The sequence below is a fragment of the Taudactylus pleione genome, unplaced genomic scaffold (genome assembly GCF_031769625.1).
Source record: "Taudactylus pleione unplaced genomic scaffold, aTauple2 ptg000446l, whole genome shotgun sequence".
Classification (NCBI taxonomy): Eukaryota; Metazoa; Chordata; class Amphibia; order Anura; family Myobatrachidae; genus Taudactylus; species Taudactylus pleione.
Window position 1 is genome coordinate 1,037,622 of NW_028284848.1, and position 14,948 is coordinate 1,052,569.

Genomic DNA, 14,948 nt, shown 5'->3' on the forward strand with positions numbered 1-14,948 from the left:
AGGTATGGGGAGGTGTTAATGATGTGGGACAGGTATGTGGAGGTGTAAATGATGTGGGACAGGTATGAGGAGGTGTATATGATGTGGGACAGGTATGTGGGAGGTGTAAATGATGTGGGACAGGTATGTGGAGGTGTAAATGATGTGGGACAGGTATGTGGGAGGTGTAAATGATGTGGGACAGGTATGTGGAGGTGTAAATGATGTGGGACAGGTATGTGGAGGTATAAATGATTTGGGACAGGTATGGGGAGGTGTAAATTATGTGGGACAGGTATGTGGAGGTGTATATGATATGGGACCGGTATGTGGAGGAATAATGATTTGGGACAGATATGGGGAGATGTAAATGATGTGGGACAGGTATGTGGAGGAATAATGATTTGGGACAGGTATGTTGGGGTGTAAATGATGTGGGACAGGTATGAGGAGGTATAATGATTTGGGACAGATATGGGGAGGTGTAAATGATGTGGGACAGGTATGTGGAGGAATAATGATTTGGGACAGATATGGGGAGGTGTAAATGATGTGGGACAGGTATGTTGGGGTGTAAATGATGTGGGACAGGTATGAGGAGGTATAATGATTTGGGACAGATATGAGGAGGTGTAAATGATGTGGGACAGGTATGTGGAGGAATAATGATGTGGGACAGGTATGTGGAGGTGTATATGATATGGGACAGGTATGTGGAGGAATAATGATTTGGGACAGATATGGGGAGGTGTAAATGATGTGGGACAGGTATGTGGAGGAATAATGATTTGGGACAGGTATGTTGGGGTGTAAATGATGTGGGACAGGTATGGGGAGGTGTAAATGATGTGGGACCAGTATGTGGAGATATAATTATTTTGGACAGGTATGGGGAGGTGTAAATGATGTGGGACAGGTATGTGGAGATGTAAATTTGGGACCAGTATGTGGAGGTGTAAATGATGTGGGACAGGTATGTGGAGGAGTAATGATTTAGGACAGATATGAGGAGGTGTAAATGATATGGGCCAGGTATGTTGGGGTGTAAATGATGTGGGACAGGTATGTGGAGGTATAATGATTTGGGACAGGTATTGGGAGGTGTAAATGATGTGGGACAGGTATGTGGCGGTGTAAATGATGTTGGACAGGTATGTGGAAGTGTATATGATGTAGGAAAGGTATGCAGAGGTATAATGATTTGGGACAGGTATTGGGAGGTGTAAATGATGTGGGACAGGTATGTGGAGGTGTATATGATATGGGACAGGTATGTGGGAGGTGTAAATGATGTGGGACAGGTATGTTGGAGGTGTAAATGATGTGGGACAGGTATGTGGAGGTGTAAATAATATGGGACAGGTATGTGGAGGTATAAATGATTTGGGACAGGTATGGGGAGGTGTAAATGATGTGGGACAGGTATGTGGAGGTGTAAATGATATGGGACAGGTATGTGGAGGAATAATAATTTGGGACAGGTATGTTGGGGTGTAAATGATGTGGGACAGGTATGGGGAGGTGTAAATGATGTGGGACCGGTATGTGGAGGTATAAATGATTTTGGACAGGTATGGAGAGGTGTAAATGATGTGGGACAGGTATGTGGAGATGTAAATTTGGGACCAGTATGTGGAGGTGTAAATGATGTGGGACAGGTATGTGGAGGAATAATGATTTGGGACAGATATGGGGAGGTGTAAATGATGTGGGACAGGTATGTGGAGGTGTATATGATATGGGACAGGTATGTGGAGAGGAATAATGATGTGGGAGAGGTATGTGGATGTGCAAATTTGGGACCAGTATGTGGAGGTGTAAATGAAGTGGGACAGATACAGTCAGGTGCATAAATATTGGGGACATTGACAGAATTTTCATATTTTGGCCTCTATTCACCACCACAATGGCTTTGAAATGAAACAAACAAGATGTGCTTTAACTGCAGACTTTCAGATTTAATTTGAGGGTAATTACATCCAAATCAGGTGAACCGTGTAGGAATTACAACGGTTTCTATATGTGCCTCCCACTTTTTAAGGGGCCAAAAGTAATGGGACAAACTAAACAATCCTAAATCTAACTTTCACTTTTTAATACTTTGTTGCAAATCCTTTGCAGGTAATTACAGCCTGAAGTCTGGAACGCATAGACATCACCAGATGCTGGGTTTCATCCCTGGTGATGCTCTGCCAGGCCTCTACTGCAAATGTCTTCAGTTCCTGCTTGTTCTTGGGGCATTTTCCCTTCAGTTTTGTCTTCATCAAGTGAAATGCATGCTCAATCGGATTCATGTCAGGGGATTGACTTGGCCATTGCATAACATTCCACTTTTTAGCCTTAAAAAACTGTTTGGTTGCTTTTGCAGTATGCTTCGGGTCATTGTCCATCTGCACTGTGAAGCCCCGTCCATTGAGTTCTGAAGCATTTGACTGAATATGAGCATATAATATTGTCCAAAACACTTCAGAATTCATTCTGCTGCTTTTGTCAGCAGTCACATCATCAATAAATACAAGGGAACCAGTTCCATTGGCAGCCATACATGCCCACGCCATGACACTACCACCACCATGCTTCACTGATGAGGTGGTATGTTTTGGATCATGAGCAGTTTCTTTCCTTCTCCATACTCTTCTCTTCCCATCACTTTGGTACAAGTTGATCTTTGTCTCATCTGTCCATAGGAAGTTGTTCCAGAACTGTAATGGCTTTTTTAGATGTTTGGCAAACTCTAATCTGGTCTTCCTGTTTTTGAGGCTCACCAATGGTTTACATCCTGTGGTGAACCCTCTATATTCACTCTTGTGAAGTCTTCTCTTGATTTTTGACTTTGACACATATTCACCTACCTCCTGGAGAGTGTTCTTGATTTGGCCAACTGTTGTGAAGGGATTTTTCTTCACCTGGGAAATAATTCTTCTGTCATCCACCACAGTTGTTTTCCGTGGTCTTCTGGGTCTTTTGGTGTTGCTGAGCTCTTCTTTTTAAGAATGTTCCAAACAGTTGATTTGGCCACACCTAATGTTTTTGCTATCTCTCTGATGGGTTTGTTTTGATTTTTCAGCCTAATGATGGCTTGCTTCACTGATAGTGACAGCTCTTTGGATCTCACATTGAGAGTCGACAGCAACTGATTCCAAATGCAAATGTCACACCTAGAATCAACTCAAGCCCTTTTACCTGCTTAATTGATAATGAAATAACGAGGGAATAGCCAACACCTGTCCATGAAATAGCTTTTGAGTTGATAGTGACATTACTTTTGGCCCCTTAAAAGTGGGAGGCACATATAGAAACCGTTGTAATTCCTACACCGTTCACCTGATTTGGTTGTAATTACCCTCAAATTGAATCTGAAAGTCTGCAGTTAAAGCACATCTTGTTTGTTTAATTTCAAAGCCATTGTGGTGGTGAATAGAGGCCAAAATATGAAAATTATGTCAATGTCCCAATATTTATGCACCTGACTGTATGTGGAGGTGTTGTATTGATGGGAGAGGGGTTTTTGAAGGTGCAGATGAGAAGTAACTGTGTCTATTCCAACTTTTCACAAACGTGTTTAAAACACTGAAAAGTTACTATACAGTAATATCAGCCATTTAACATATTTTAAGAACCTCCAGTACTTAGGTCGCTAACAGACTTCTATATAGTTCTGCTATTTCATTTGTCACATTTTGGGGTCCAGGGTGGTTTCCCCACGTTTTCAGGCACTTCTCCCAGGCCGAATTTTGTAGAAAAGTTGCCTCGCCTCGCCGTAAATTCTGTGAATTGCCATTTCTAATTGGATCTCGCATTTCTCGGGTGCGCGCATTCGTGCGATGTCTCCAAGTTTCATGTAAAGAAACAAACTCGCACGCATTTGTAATCTCACAACTAATAGACTGAGCCTAATCTGTTTAATATAAGATACTTTCTTGACAATTATATTATTCATTATGAATATTTTTGAACTTATAAGACAGGTAGACTTCTTAAAATACATTTTTAGTACCCAAGTACAACCAGCTGATTGTAGCAGCCTGCCAACAAGTACAGACCAGTGTTTGCTTTACATTCAGCAACTGTTTTGTGAGCGGGCATATGTGCCCGCTGTTCCAGGTTCACTTCCATTGTCACTGATGGACATGCCTATTTGTGTTGCCCTCATGTCATGTGCTCTCCTAGTAAATGTATTGTTCTATACTACAAGGAAAAGGTTACCATGATCAGTTTAGTGTTATAGGCTAGATTATGGCACTGCTAACGTACCACTTTTATTGAAAAGCAAGTTCCTTTAAATAAGTACTAGTGACATTTATAAACATATTTGTTAAAAATTGTAGGACTTTATCACAGGTAAATATAATTCTGTACTGGTAGGGCAAGAGTTCTTCACATGCTTATCCAAACTCCTGCCTGGAACACTGTAGAGGGGAACACTGTAGAGAAAATCACAGTATATCTAAGAAGGTAAAGGAACTGTAACATCACCATTTTTCTATTTTTCTAATTGATCAAAACTCTCCGGAATTTGTTTTCTAGGTATGGGAGAGAATTAATTATGGGCAGTGTCTCTTAAGAGCCTTGTATGTTGTGCTCCAGTGCACATTTCCGGATATACTGGTACTGTACACATTGCCTATTATTGGTGCAAAAGATAGACAGTGTTTTAGTAGCATAACATCCCATGGAGACATACCAAGCATGGTTCCTTCGGGACATCACTATTAATTAAATCTCCCCCATAGTCTTATGTTATACTACTGTGTAGGCTATTAATAAAGCTTCTAATGATGTCATAACCTACCTCAGTGATGTCACACGTACCTCTTACCATTTGACCTCCAAACAATTATATTATAAATAAAATAAAAACAACACTATGAATAATTATAATAATAATGCTATTTATGTAGCACTTTTCTCGTAAAGGACTTAAAGTGCTTTACATTTGCATTTACAGCACAAGTACAAAACAATCTTATGAATATTTATATTAGTAATGCTACACACAAATATATGGTTAGAGCAGGACTGAACATAACCCAGTTGCCATAGTGGTTTCAAAGCAGTTCGATGAAGTAGAATCTATATGACGTGATTTACTAGAGAAATATGTTCCATCCTATCCTCTCTTTTGGGTGCCAACCAAGGAATATCTGTTGCAGGAACTTATTCCCACTTGTCCTATTCATTTGGGTTTTCTGAATTATGGGAAAATGAGAGTCACAAATGAAAAGATTTTAGGCCTCTCCTGGGAAAACTGGAAGACATGGGAGCCAAGTGTTGCTATTGGGCCCAAGAATGTCTAATTTCACTTTGGTGGTAAAATAAATACGTAATTGCCTACTCACCTATTGGCATCGGCACAATATTTAAGTTGCCAGTGTGGATAATCTCATTAGTAGTCACATACTCCATATCATTCTCACAACAACAGGGTCGGACTGGCCCACAAAGGAACAGGGGAAATCTTTGGTGGGTCCCACCTCCTAGGAACCCGTCCCTCCTCTAGGGGTCTGTTCCAGACTGTGCATATGTAACATTATACTGCCCATGATTATGGCATATATCAATCTGGTACATTCAGGGGCGTAGAGAGCCCTACCGGACCCAGGTGCAGAGGGGGCATGGCCTAATCGTGGGAGGCGTGGCCACGCCCCCTTGAGCAAAAAAACCCCCCACACTTTTGCAGCGCCGCGCGCTGGGGACGGGGGCGCTGTGAGCCTCTCAGTCGCAAAGCCAGGTGGGGTGCGATCAGTGTGATCGCTCCCCCCACAGGCATAGGAGACAGCTGTGGCTGCTGCTGTGAGGGAGAGAGAATGGAGGGGGGGACTGCCCGGGCCCAGGTAAATAGTACCTCCCCCCACCCCTTTCGCTGCCCCTGGGTACTTTATCATGCATGCACTCTCCCTGTTTGCTATATATATTTTTAAAGTTACCCAGGCCATGCACTGTCTAATGGTTGGCCAAGGCTCCCCCAATGTGGGCTGATTACACCCCTTAAGCATGGGCCCCTATCACTGCATTCCTCCGGTGAGCCCTCCATGCCCCACTCCGCCACTGCACAGCAATGTCACATTTCTCAGGATAACCCAGTCCCATCATCATTTCGCGACATGGCCTAAACTTTCCCAGTTTCATGGCATGTTTAGTATTATAGGTTTATTTCTGCAGCTGGCTGTAAAGCAAACACTGAACCTCATTCAGAGCCGCTCGCAAAATGCAAGCGCTCGCTGTGAATGAGGGCGGCCGCATCTAAAAAATGATCCGGCCTCCTGGCCGCTCGCTAGGCTGTGGGTTATCACCCACAGCTTTAACGAGAGGCAGGGATGAAGGTCGCGATGGTCAAGACCATCGCGACCATCGGGGCTTGCGACGAGACCCTTGTGGTAGGGTCTCGTATGCCGCAAGCCCCAGAGAGCTTTCGGCTATAATAGAGCCAGAAGCTCTCCCACTGACATCACTGGTGATGTCACTAGGGACGCCCACAATCAGCAGCCGCCCCTTTTGTAGTGATCCCCGGAGCAAGAGAATTTCTCTTTCGCTCCGGGGCTTGCGCACGCGCAGTGTGGCCGTATGCGCGTGCGCACAGCCAAACATCGACCCGCTTGCGAGCGGGTCTGAATGAGGTCCACTGCTCTGTACTTGTCACACAAAATAATAATTATTTGTTGAATTATATTATATAAAGTTAGATAATTATATGTAAAGGTTTTTTTCTGTTATATGCAATCTTCACATTCAGACTGCAAATCCTTGAACCTGCTCTCTGTGTTTCAACTCCTATTAAGGGTCATTTGAGCCCTGGCATTTCTCTGTGCACCAAACATGATGAGAAGACAGAGGAGACATGACTGAAATGTGATGAAATTTCAAATATTGCTGTCCGGCCAGACGGTTCCAACTTAATTAGGTTTTCTAGTACATAACTGCTGTTTCAGGAAGTCAGACTTTGCAGCTTGGCTTTATCAGCTGTCATTTCTGTCATAATTTCAGGACTGTCCAAGTCTTTCACAAGGTTGGCAGTATTAGAATTCAGTATGGTCTATAGAGAAAACATTGGGCTGCAGAAAATAATATATAAGGACTCATATGGGCTATTAGTTAAAATGATAAAGGAATTTACTATCTATTATTATTTGTATTATTTTTGATGGCATTCTTTATTTTGCCCACGTTCTGCTATTTTGGCAGCAATGTAATGGTATACATGACTGCTGTATCTAATGTATACTCTACCATGTCTTCTGTTATTGTCTAGTATCTTGTGTGACTTTCACAATAATAAAAAAAAAATTATAAAGGAGCCTAATTACCATTTTTCTACATAAAGCCCCAAAACGTATCATTCTTGGTTGTCGCTGCAGCTGCTCTGATAAGCAGCTATCCTGGCGAATGTCAACAGTAATACTGTTGTCACCAATGGCAGTGGGGAAGGTTTACACTTCTGTGTTCTGTGCAGGCAGTATTTTTGTCCATGAGCGAGCTTAGGACCTGATTCAGAGCCGCTCGCTAGATGCATACTTTCGCACGATGTGTAGGCAGTGCTACCGCACAGCAATGCATTAGCACGCCCAGTATTTCATAGGTAGCAATCACATAGTGTATGCAGACACCTACCAGCCTGTTTTAAGACGCCCACTTGTGCATGTCATGTACACGAAGTGTTTGCAACCATCGGTACATTGGATGCTATCGCAGCGCTTGAGGTTGACCATACCCTGCTGCAAGCACTGCGAGCACTTCAGTGTATGATTCAACCAGGTGACATGTACTTTGACGTTGCCTGTTAAGTATGCACGCCTCTGAAACAGCGTTAAGACGCTCAGGCACGCCTGTTTTTGCACCTCCACTCCCCGTTTTTAATGGCCAGCCTCTGTTACCACCTACAAACGGCTTCCCCTGTCACTCACTCTACTGGGCTTTGTATGCACAGCGAGCAAATGCATTGTGAACCATCGCTAAGGTATGCGCATGCACACTGCGATGCATACCATCGGCAGCAGCAGGAGTATGCATCTTAGTGAGCGGGTCTGAATCAGGCCCTTAGGTCAGGTATTCACCCTGAGAAAGCCAGGGGGAGCTGATGGATTTGGAGAGAACTCTCTTAGCACTTCAAAGAGTTTGCTAATTTCATCTGTTTCCACATGAGTTTACAAAGTTTTATAAATGAGCCCCAGACATAGTTCAACAGCTCACACAGCGATTCTAGGATTTCAAATCATAAAGTGTTTTCATAGACAACGTTGTTAGAGAATATTTATCATGTTGGATGCTTACCATATAATTAGAAGCTCTCTGGACACTCATATAAATTATATGTACCCACTGAGGAAACTGTCATATGCTGAGAAACGCGTTAGTGACATTGAAGTTGACTGCCGGCACAATCATTTGTGAAAGGGGTGCCTTCAATTCATTTACAGTGGAGCACTCGCTCCCTGATCAGCATTACCACTGTACAGCTTGGCTGCGGGAAGGAAACTGAGCAGCTCACTAGCTTGTGGGATACAGACTTTAATTAAGAAAGTTGAGTAGGCGCAGCCACACATGCATATTTGACAGTGTTACTAACATTACAAGCAAAAGCTTATTGTGCTTGTTAACACACCATTACTAATGTTCTTACTGGCCGTGGATCACATGTGACCTTTTATGTTGTTAAGGCAAAACAACATTGTACTACACACAGGCTCAATCTCATTAATCAAATGAGCCTTCTATTACCAGAATTCCTTCAGGATTAAGAGTTACCTGAAAGGAAGGGCCAGTGCTAGGGTGTTCAGCGCCCCCCTGCAAACTATAAGTTTTCACCCTCCAATTTTTTTATTATAAAGGGAGGCCGCAAAAAGGGCTTGGTCTCACAAGGAAGGTACGTGGCCACACAATAGTACCCCCAATTCAAATTACGCCACACAGTAGCACAATCTTATTCAGATTACACCGCACCTAGGGCCTGATTCAGCTTTGGAAATAAGAGTACTGATCATCTAGGTGAAACCATGCTGCACTGCAGGTGGGGCAGATTTATAATGTGCAGAGAGATTTAGATTTGGGAGGGAGGTGTCCAAACTGACATCTAAAGTGCAGTGTAATAATAAAGCTGTGCAGTATTTGTGGGCTACATACAAAAGCAGCCAGTATTTACACTACATGCAAAAAATTTTATGTATTTACACCCCTTGCATTGCAACATGGTTTGTCCAGATACACAGTTAGGTGCTAATTCTCACTCTTTACCCAAAGCTGAATCAGGCCCCTAGTGCCCCTGAGTCACATACACCACATAGTAGTGTCCCTTATACATGTTACAACACGCAGTAGTGCCCCTTTTTCATGCTACGCCACACAGTAGTAGTGCCCTTATACATATAATGCCACAGTAGTAGTGCCCCTATACACATAATTCCCCAGTTGTAGTGTCCCTTATACACATAATGCCCACAGTACTGCCCCTTATACATATAATGCCCACAGTAGTAGTGCCCTTTACAGAATACCCACAGCAGTAGTGCCCCTTACACATTATGCCACACAACACTGTACTTATCTGAAGTCCCGCTCCTGGCCCACCACTGTACGACAGCTACTCACGCTCTGCACCATGGGAGAGACATCATGACGTCTCTCGCTACACACACTGTGGGATTCGGAAGGCAGTGCTGAGGAGTGAGCTTCAACCTCCGGCTGCAAGGAAGGGTCAGAAGATACCTGGCAAATGGAGAAGGCGGCGCCTCTCCAGCCCGGCGCCTCCCTGCTTACCGCATCACAGCGGCCCTGCTTAGAGGCATAGAGCACTGACTTTCTTATTTCCATTTAAAATGTTAACATCTGATATATATATTTACCTGTGTGAGTTCTCATCTGTATGCTTTGGAGACCCATTTTATATTTATCTATATAGAATTTTAAATTGTTATCATATATTTTTTATTAATAAACTAGCTAGGACACACGGCGTTGCCTATAACCCGGATAACTATGCAAATTGAGAGTAAATGACAGTGCAGGCAGGCGTATTCTCATACTGTTTGGAATGGGGTATATCAGGAGCAGACTGATTTTCAGAACAGAAATCAGTAGAGCTTCCAAAATCACTTGAGTTTCAGAAATCATTGCAGAATAGAGGGGGTGATTTAGGATATGCTATTCCAGCTGCTAACTTGTTATCAGCTGCAATAGCTGTAATATGGTAATACAGCAGGAGGCGTCACTGCTTGCGTTACTGAATCGATTTTCGCCAAAGGACGCAGCACCGGATTATCTGCGATCCCTTCGGCCAGCTGAGTGACCATGGGGTTATGAAAGTCGGCCGCCGCAGATAAGTGAAAACGGCCAGGAAGTTTCCATCAGCCGATGGAAATCCTAGCCTCTCCATTCCCCCCCAATGGTGGCGACACGCCTCCATTTTGGAAAGGGGAGACCGTAGCCACGCCCTCTGCACCCTGAAATGACGCAGACTGTCAATCACTGACAGTTTGCTGCGGACTGCGCTTGTGATCGCAACCTGTCCTGCACTCTGCAGACCACCATTAAAGGCCATGTCTAGCAGGGCTGCCATCAGGAGGGGTTGCCAGGACTGAGCCCCATTCCGGACAGAAGAGGGCCCGTTGCAGTGGCATTGTGTGGCTGCGATCAGTCTCCCCTGCTGTTTGTAATGTATGCTAAGCCAGAGGTACCCAAACGCAGTCCTCAAGGCACCCCAACAGTTGAGGTTTTAGAAATATCCATGGTTGAGCACAAAAGGTTAAATCAAATTGACTGAGGCACTAATTAACTCACCCTGTGGTCAAGCATGGATATTCTTAAAACCTGGATTGTTAGAGTGCCTTGAGGACCGAGTTTGGGTACCTCTGTGCTAAGCTTTGCCAGGGTCAAAGATTGTGGATTGATTATGCTGTCTGCACATTCTGAATGTATTGAGTGCTGAGCTGCTCATGAGCCTGCCAGGCACTGTGATAGTGTATGTATGAAGCCAGCCCCTCAGGCCCAGAACCTGTGTAATTTAAGAGTGTCCCGGTTTAATGGGATTATGTGACAGTGTTTGTCCCTGACGCAGTTCAAACCTAGGCAAAACACTAAACCTGGTCAAACTACACCATTATGCCAAATTTGGTGAAGCTAGGTACAAAACTCAGGCCATTCATAAAGGACAAACAGAGAGACACACACACACTTTCTTGCTTATTATATAGATTATAATGTGCTTACCCTCATTTGACAATTCTTGCGCTCTTTAGGAAACTTGTTTATGAATGAGAATAGTTTACAATTATTCTGTTAGGAGCAGCAACCATTGTTAAAGAGATTATATGGGGTCTATTCAGTTTATAGTTTTGTGCCCAAATTTATTTATTTTGTGCTTTTCATAGACCGTCTTCTTATTTTTACACACACACAGGAAAACCTGAATCACACAAATTAATGTATTCAGCATGTTACACGATACAATTGTTTTTGTACTTCTGAAAAACCTTTTTCTATTTTGGTCTTTCTGTTGAGTTCTTTCCTCCTTGTCATACACACATTACAATACTTGTAAGACAAAAGATTGTGTTGGGGGAAAAAATCATTGTGTGTGGGCACCTAACAGTGGCAGGTACCATCTATCATTTACATTACTGGAGTGCTGCTGAATATATTTTTCTTCTCATTTGCATACCGCAGCCATTGGAATTAGACAGAAAACACCAGCAGGAAAGGGAGGCACCAGGTTATAAAAGAAATACATAAAAAGTGAGCTTTTCTGGAACATATTATAATTACAGAACACCCATATGTCATGTGTATTTTTATATGCTATTTTGTTTTTACATGCTATTGAATCAGAAAATGTTCATTTATGGCAAGAAGGGCAATGTAATTTATATTATTGGAAAGATTAATTTAGTATACAATCTATTTTTTGTCTGTGACTCTGTCTTCATAGACGCTGTGTACTACAGTTTTTCATGCAAATATGTGATAATAATTTATCCTCACTAACCTTCAAAATATACTAGAAATCAAGTAAATAAAATTCCATATTCACTGAAAGACCTCTGACCTGTGAGTTACCTTATAGCAATCTGCTACTGATCACAAAATAGGTGTGTAAAAGTTTTAAGATTTTTTTTTAGAACGGAAGTTATTTGATATACAGTTTGTAGAGAAAGATTTTTGTTATGTATAGCAAACTTCTGTCTATGGAAGGACCGCAGACAGCAGATCTCTCTCAGGCTGAAATGGCTGATAAAACAGAATGATAACTGGAACTCACTGCAAATGTAAACACTTCCCAAGGTCTGTGAAGTCATGGGAACGATTCCACATATATTTGTGAATGATAATCGTAGCTCTCAATTTAGACAGTTTGGGCCAAATGCAGTGTTGTAAGTAAATCAGATATACATTTCTCAAAAGAACCGTGCATGTAAAAAATTCATATATATGTCCGTGTTTGCGTCTATAGCATATGCGCCTTGTGTGCTACAAGCTCATCATCACTCCGACCTGCCCAATACTAGGTGCAAAATATATGCCAACAAAAAAAGCCTATTTTCGCTTCTGCCTAAGGCCCTCATTCAGAGCCGCTCGTTAGCGGCAGTACGCTCGTTCCGAGCGATGTTTGCACATCTGCGCATGCGTACGGTTTTTAGTACGCATGCGCGAACCAGTCAGTGCGGCCGAAAATCATTGGTACGCAATATAGCGAGTGCCTGCTATTTTGAATGACAGAATGAGGCGTATGTGGGTGGTAACAGGGGAAGGTGCTTGAAAATGGGGAGTGGAGATCCGAACGCAGGCGTGCTTAAAGGTCAAAACGGGCGTTTTATGGGTGTGGATATTTAAAACAGCAGCGTCATTGTTCACGTCACTGGGTTATTTTATAGCCAGAACTGCTCGCAAATTTGTGGTAGCAAACACCAACCACAAGAATAGCGAGCACTTCATACGCTGGTCGATGTACTCGATTAATCTAATAAATAGCGGACATGACGTAGGATGCGAGCGGCCAGGGGGCGTTTTTAAGAAATAAACGAGCGTATGTTTTGCTCGCTCGTTCAGACTTAGAGGTGTGAACAGACTGCAATGTGCGTACGGATCATTTGAATAGCCACCCCTTGTTTTTAAACGAACGACCGCAAATAGCGAACGGCTCTGAATGAGGGCCTAAGTCTACATAGTCTTCAATTCTACTCGTCCTCAGTGAACTGTGCGTATGTGGAAAAGCCCCATCACAACCCAGTTCGCCTCTCCGGTCACATAGCCTGCAGTTGAATGGCCACATCTTTGGAGCATGTGCAGTGCAAAAAACTGCAAGACATGCTCCGCAACTCTACATAAGACCCTTGGGTTTAAGGTTTTATAGTTCTATATAGTTCATTTTGTAGCAAGTAATCTCTTTCTATTTCAAGGGCATGATGAAGAATGTGATTCAGATGTAGAAAATGAACAAAACCATGATCCTAATGTGGAAGAGTTCCTCCAGCAAGGTGATACGGCTGTCATTTATCCGGAAGCTCCAGAGGATGACCAGAGGCAAGGCACCCCAGAGGCTACTGGCCAAGATGAAAATGGTAATTATATGGCATGGGAAATGTCTCAGGCTTTGTTTGTGAGAGAAAAATTGAACAGTGCTTAAAAGCAGCTTGAGGCAATAGTTATGTTATCATAAACATGTAATATGCTCTTTTAGATGTTTAAATGATCAGATGGCAGCTGTGCCAGATAATACCGTTAACAGCATACAAACCTTTACAGCTTCCTGGTTTGGTTTGTTATACGCAAATTGTGCCAGATTGCCTACATCTACTAGTACTGTATATAACAGCAGTAGCTGGAGAGAAATACCTGTAAACCAGAACTACTTACAGTACATATGTATGCTTATGGAACACTTGCTGCTGAATATATTATTGGTGATACTGAAAGACAGTTTTGATAAAATGATTGTCTATTAGTAAAGCAAGTATTGTAAAACGTGACTCAGTGATGTCCCCCTTTCCTAGTGAATTTGTAGGCTGCATTCTCATAAATTGTACCTTCAGTAATGATTTAAGTGGGACAGTCTTGCAGTCCTGTGTGTGTATTAGATCCTGATTTAGGGAATGTTAAGGGTTATATTCCACTAGGTGATGCACCTTCAATACTGCACGTGACTGCACTAAGGGAGTATTTTTAGGGAGGGTCTACGGAAGTGCTGCACAGTCCACCTGGGTATGTGGTACACAACCGATATGATATGACCACGCATTATCAATTTTCTATAGGTTGTCTACCCCATACAGGCCTGAAGCACATGGAAGCACCATTGTTTGAAAGAGGGGATTCTGTTGATCACCAAGAAATGATTGCAATGTTTCCACAGATGAGGGGATCAAAAGCCCTTATTTCCCCCATCTTGTGTCACTTAAAAAAAAGGCGTTCCCTCGTGTAATACAGTCGTTTTTCTAGTCTAAAAGTAGTAGGCTTTGTCGGGCTACAATTTTATTCCTAAACATTGTAAACTGTTAAATCGGTTAAATCGAGATGGCGAAAATTAGCAAATGCCAAAAATAAATGCGTTATCATTTTCAAGTGCAGATTTTTTGTGAAAGCCACCACATAGAATTTTGTTTTTTGCAGTTTTGGAAAGTAGGATTGATGCCGAAGCAAGAACCACAAAATATTTCTGTGTGGTGCTAGTAAAAGAAAAAAAAATCAGATTTGCTTTTAGTTCACTTGAAATTTTAATAAAAAAACACTGTTTTGGGCATCTTGGTTAACTTTTATTCAACGTGTTAGAGGAAGCAATAAGTGCAAAGTCTTTTAAAAAAAACAATTATGTCATTTGTGTGGGTACTGCTCACAACATTAGTGTTACTGATGTTGGAATGTAATGAGTGCAAATGTCGTTAGTAATGGTAATGCAATAGCTCAAAATACAAATGAAATCATTGGTTCCAGCAATTGTTTTAAAAAGCTGTACAGAATATGAAGGAGGAGGTTTTGGACATCTG

General features: G+C 42.4%; 1 protein-coding gene across 3 annotated transcripts in view; it reads left to right on the forward strand.

The window, feature by feature from the left end:
- ZEB1 (zinc finger E-box binding homeobox 1) overlaps positions 1–14,948 on the forward strand; it is a 227,195-nt gene that overhangs the window by 149,579 nt on the left and 62,668 nt on the right. For all 3 annotated transcript variants that reach the window (XM_088447958.1, XM_088447956.1, XM_088447957.1), the window contains exon 4: positions 13,365–13,526. Coding sequence is in view for 2 of the 3 variants with exons in the window: in XM_088447956.1 (XP_088304082.1) it covers positions 13,365–13,526 (162 nt within the window). In the remaining variant the exon portion in view is untranslated. The remainder of the gene's footprint in view (positions 1–13,364; positions 13,527–14,948) is intronic.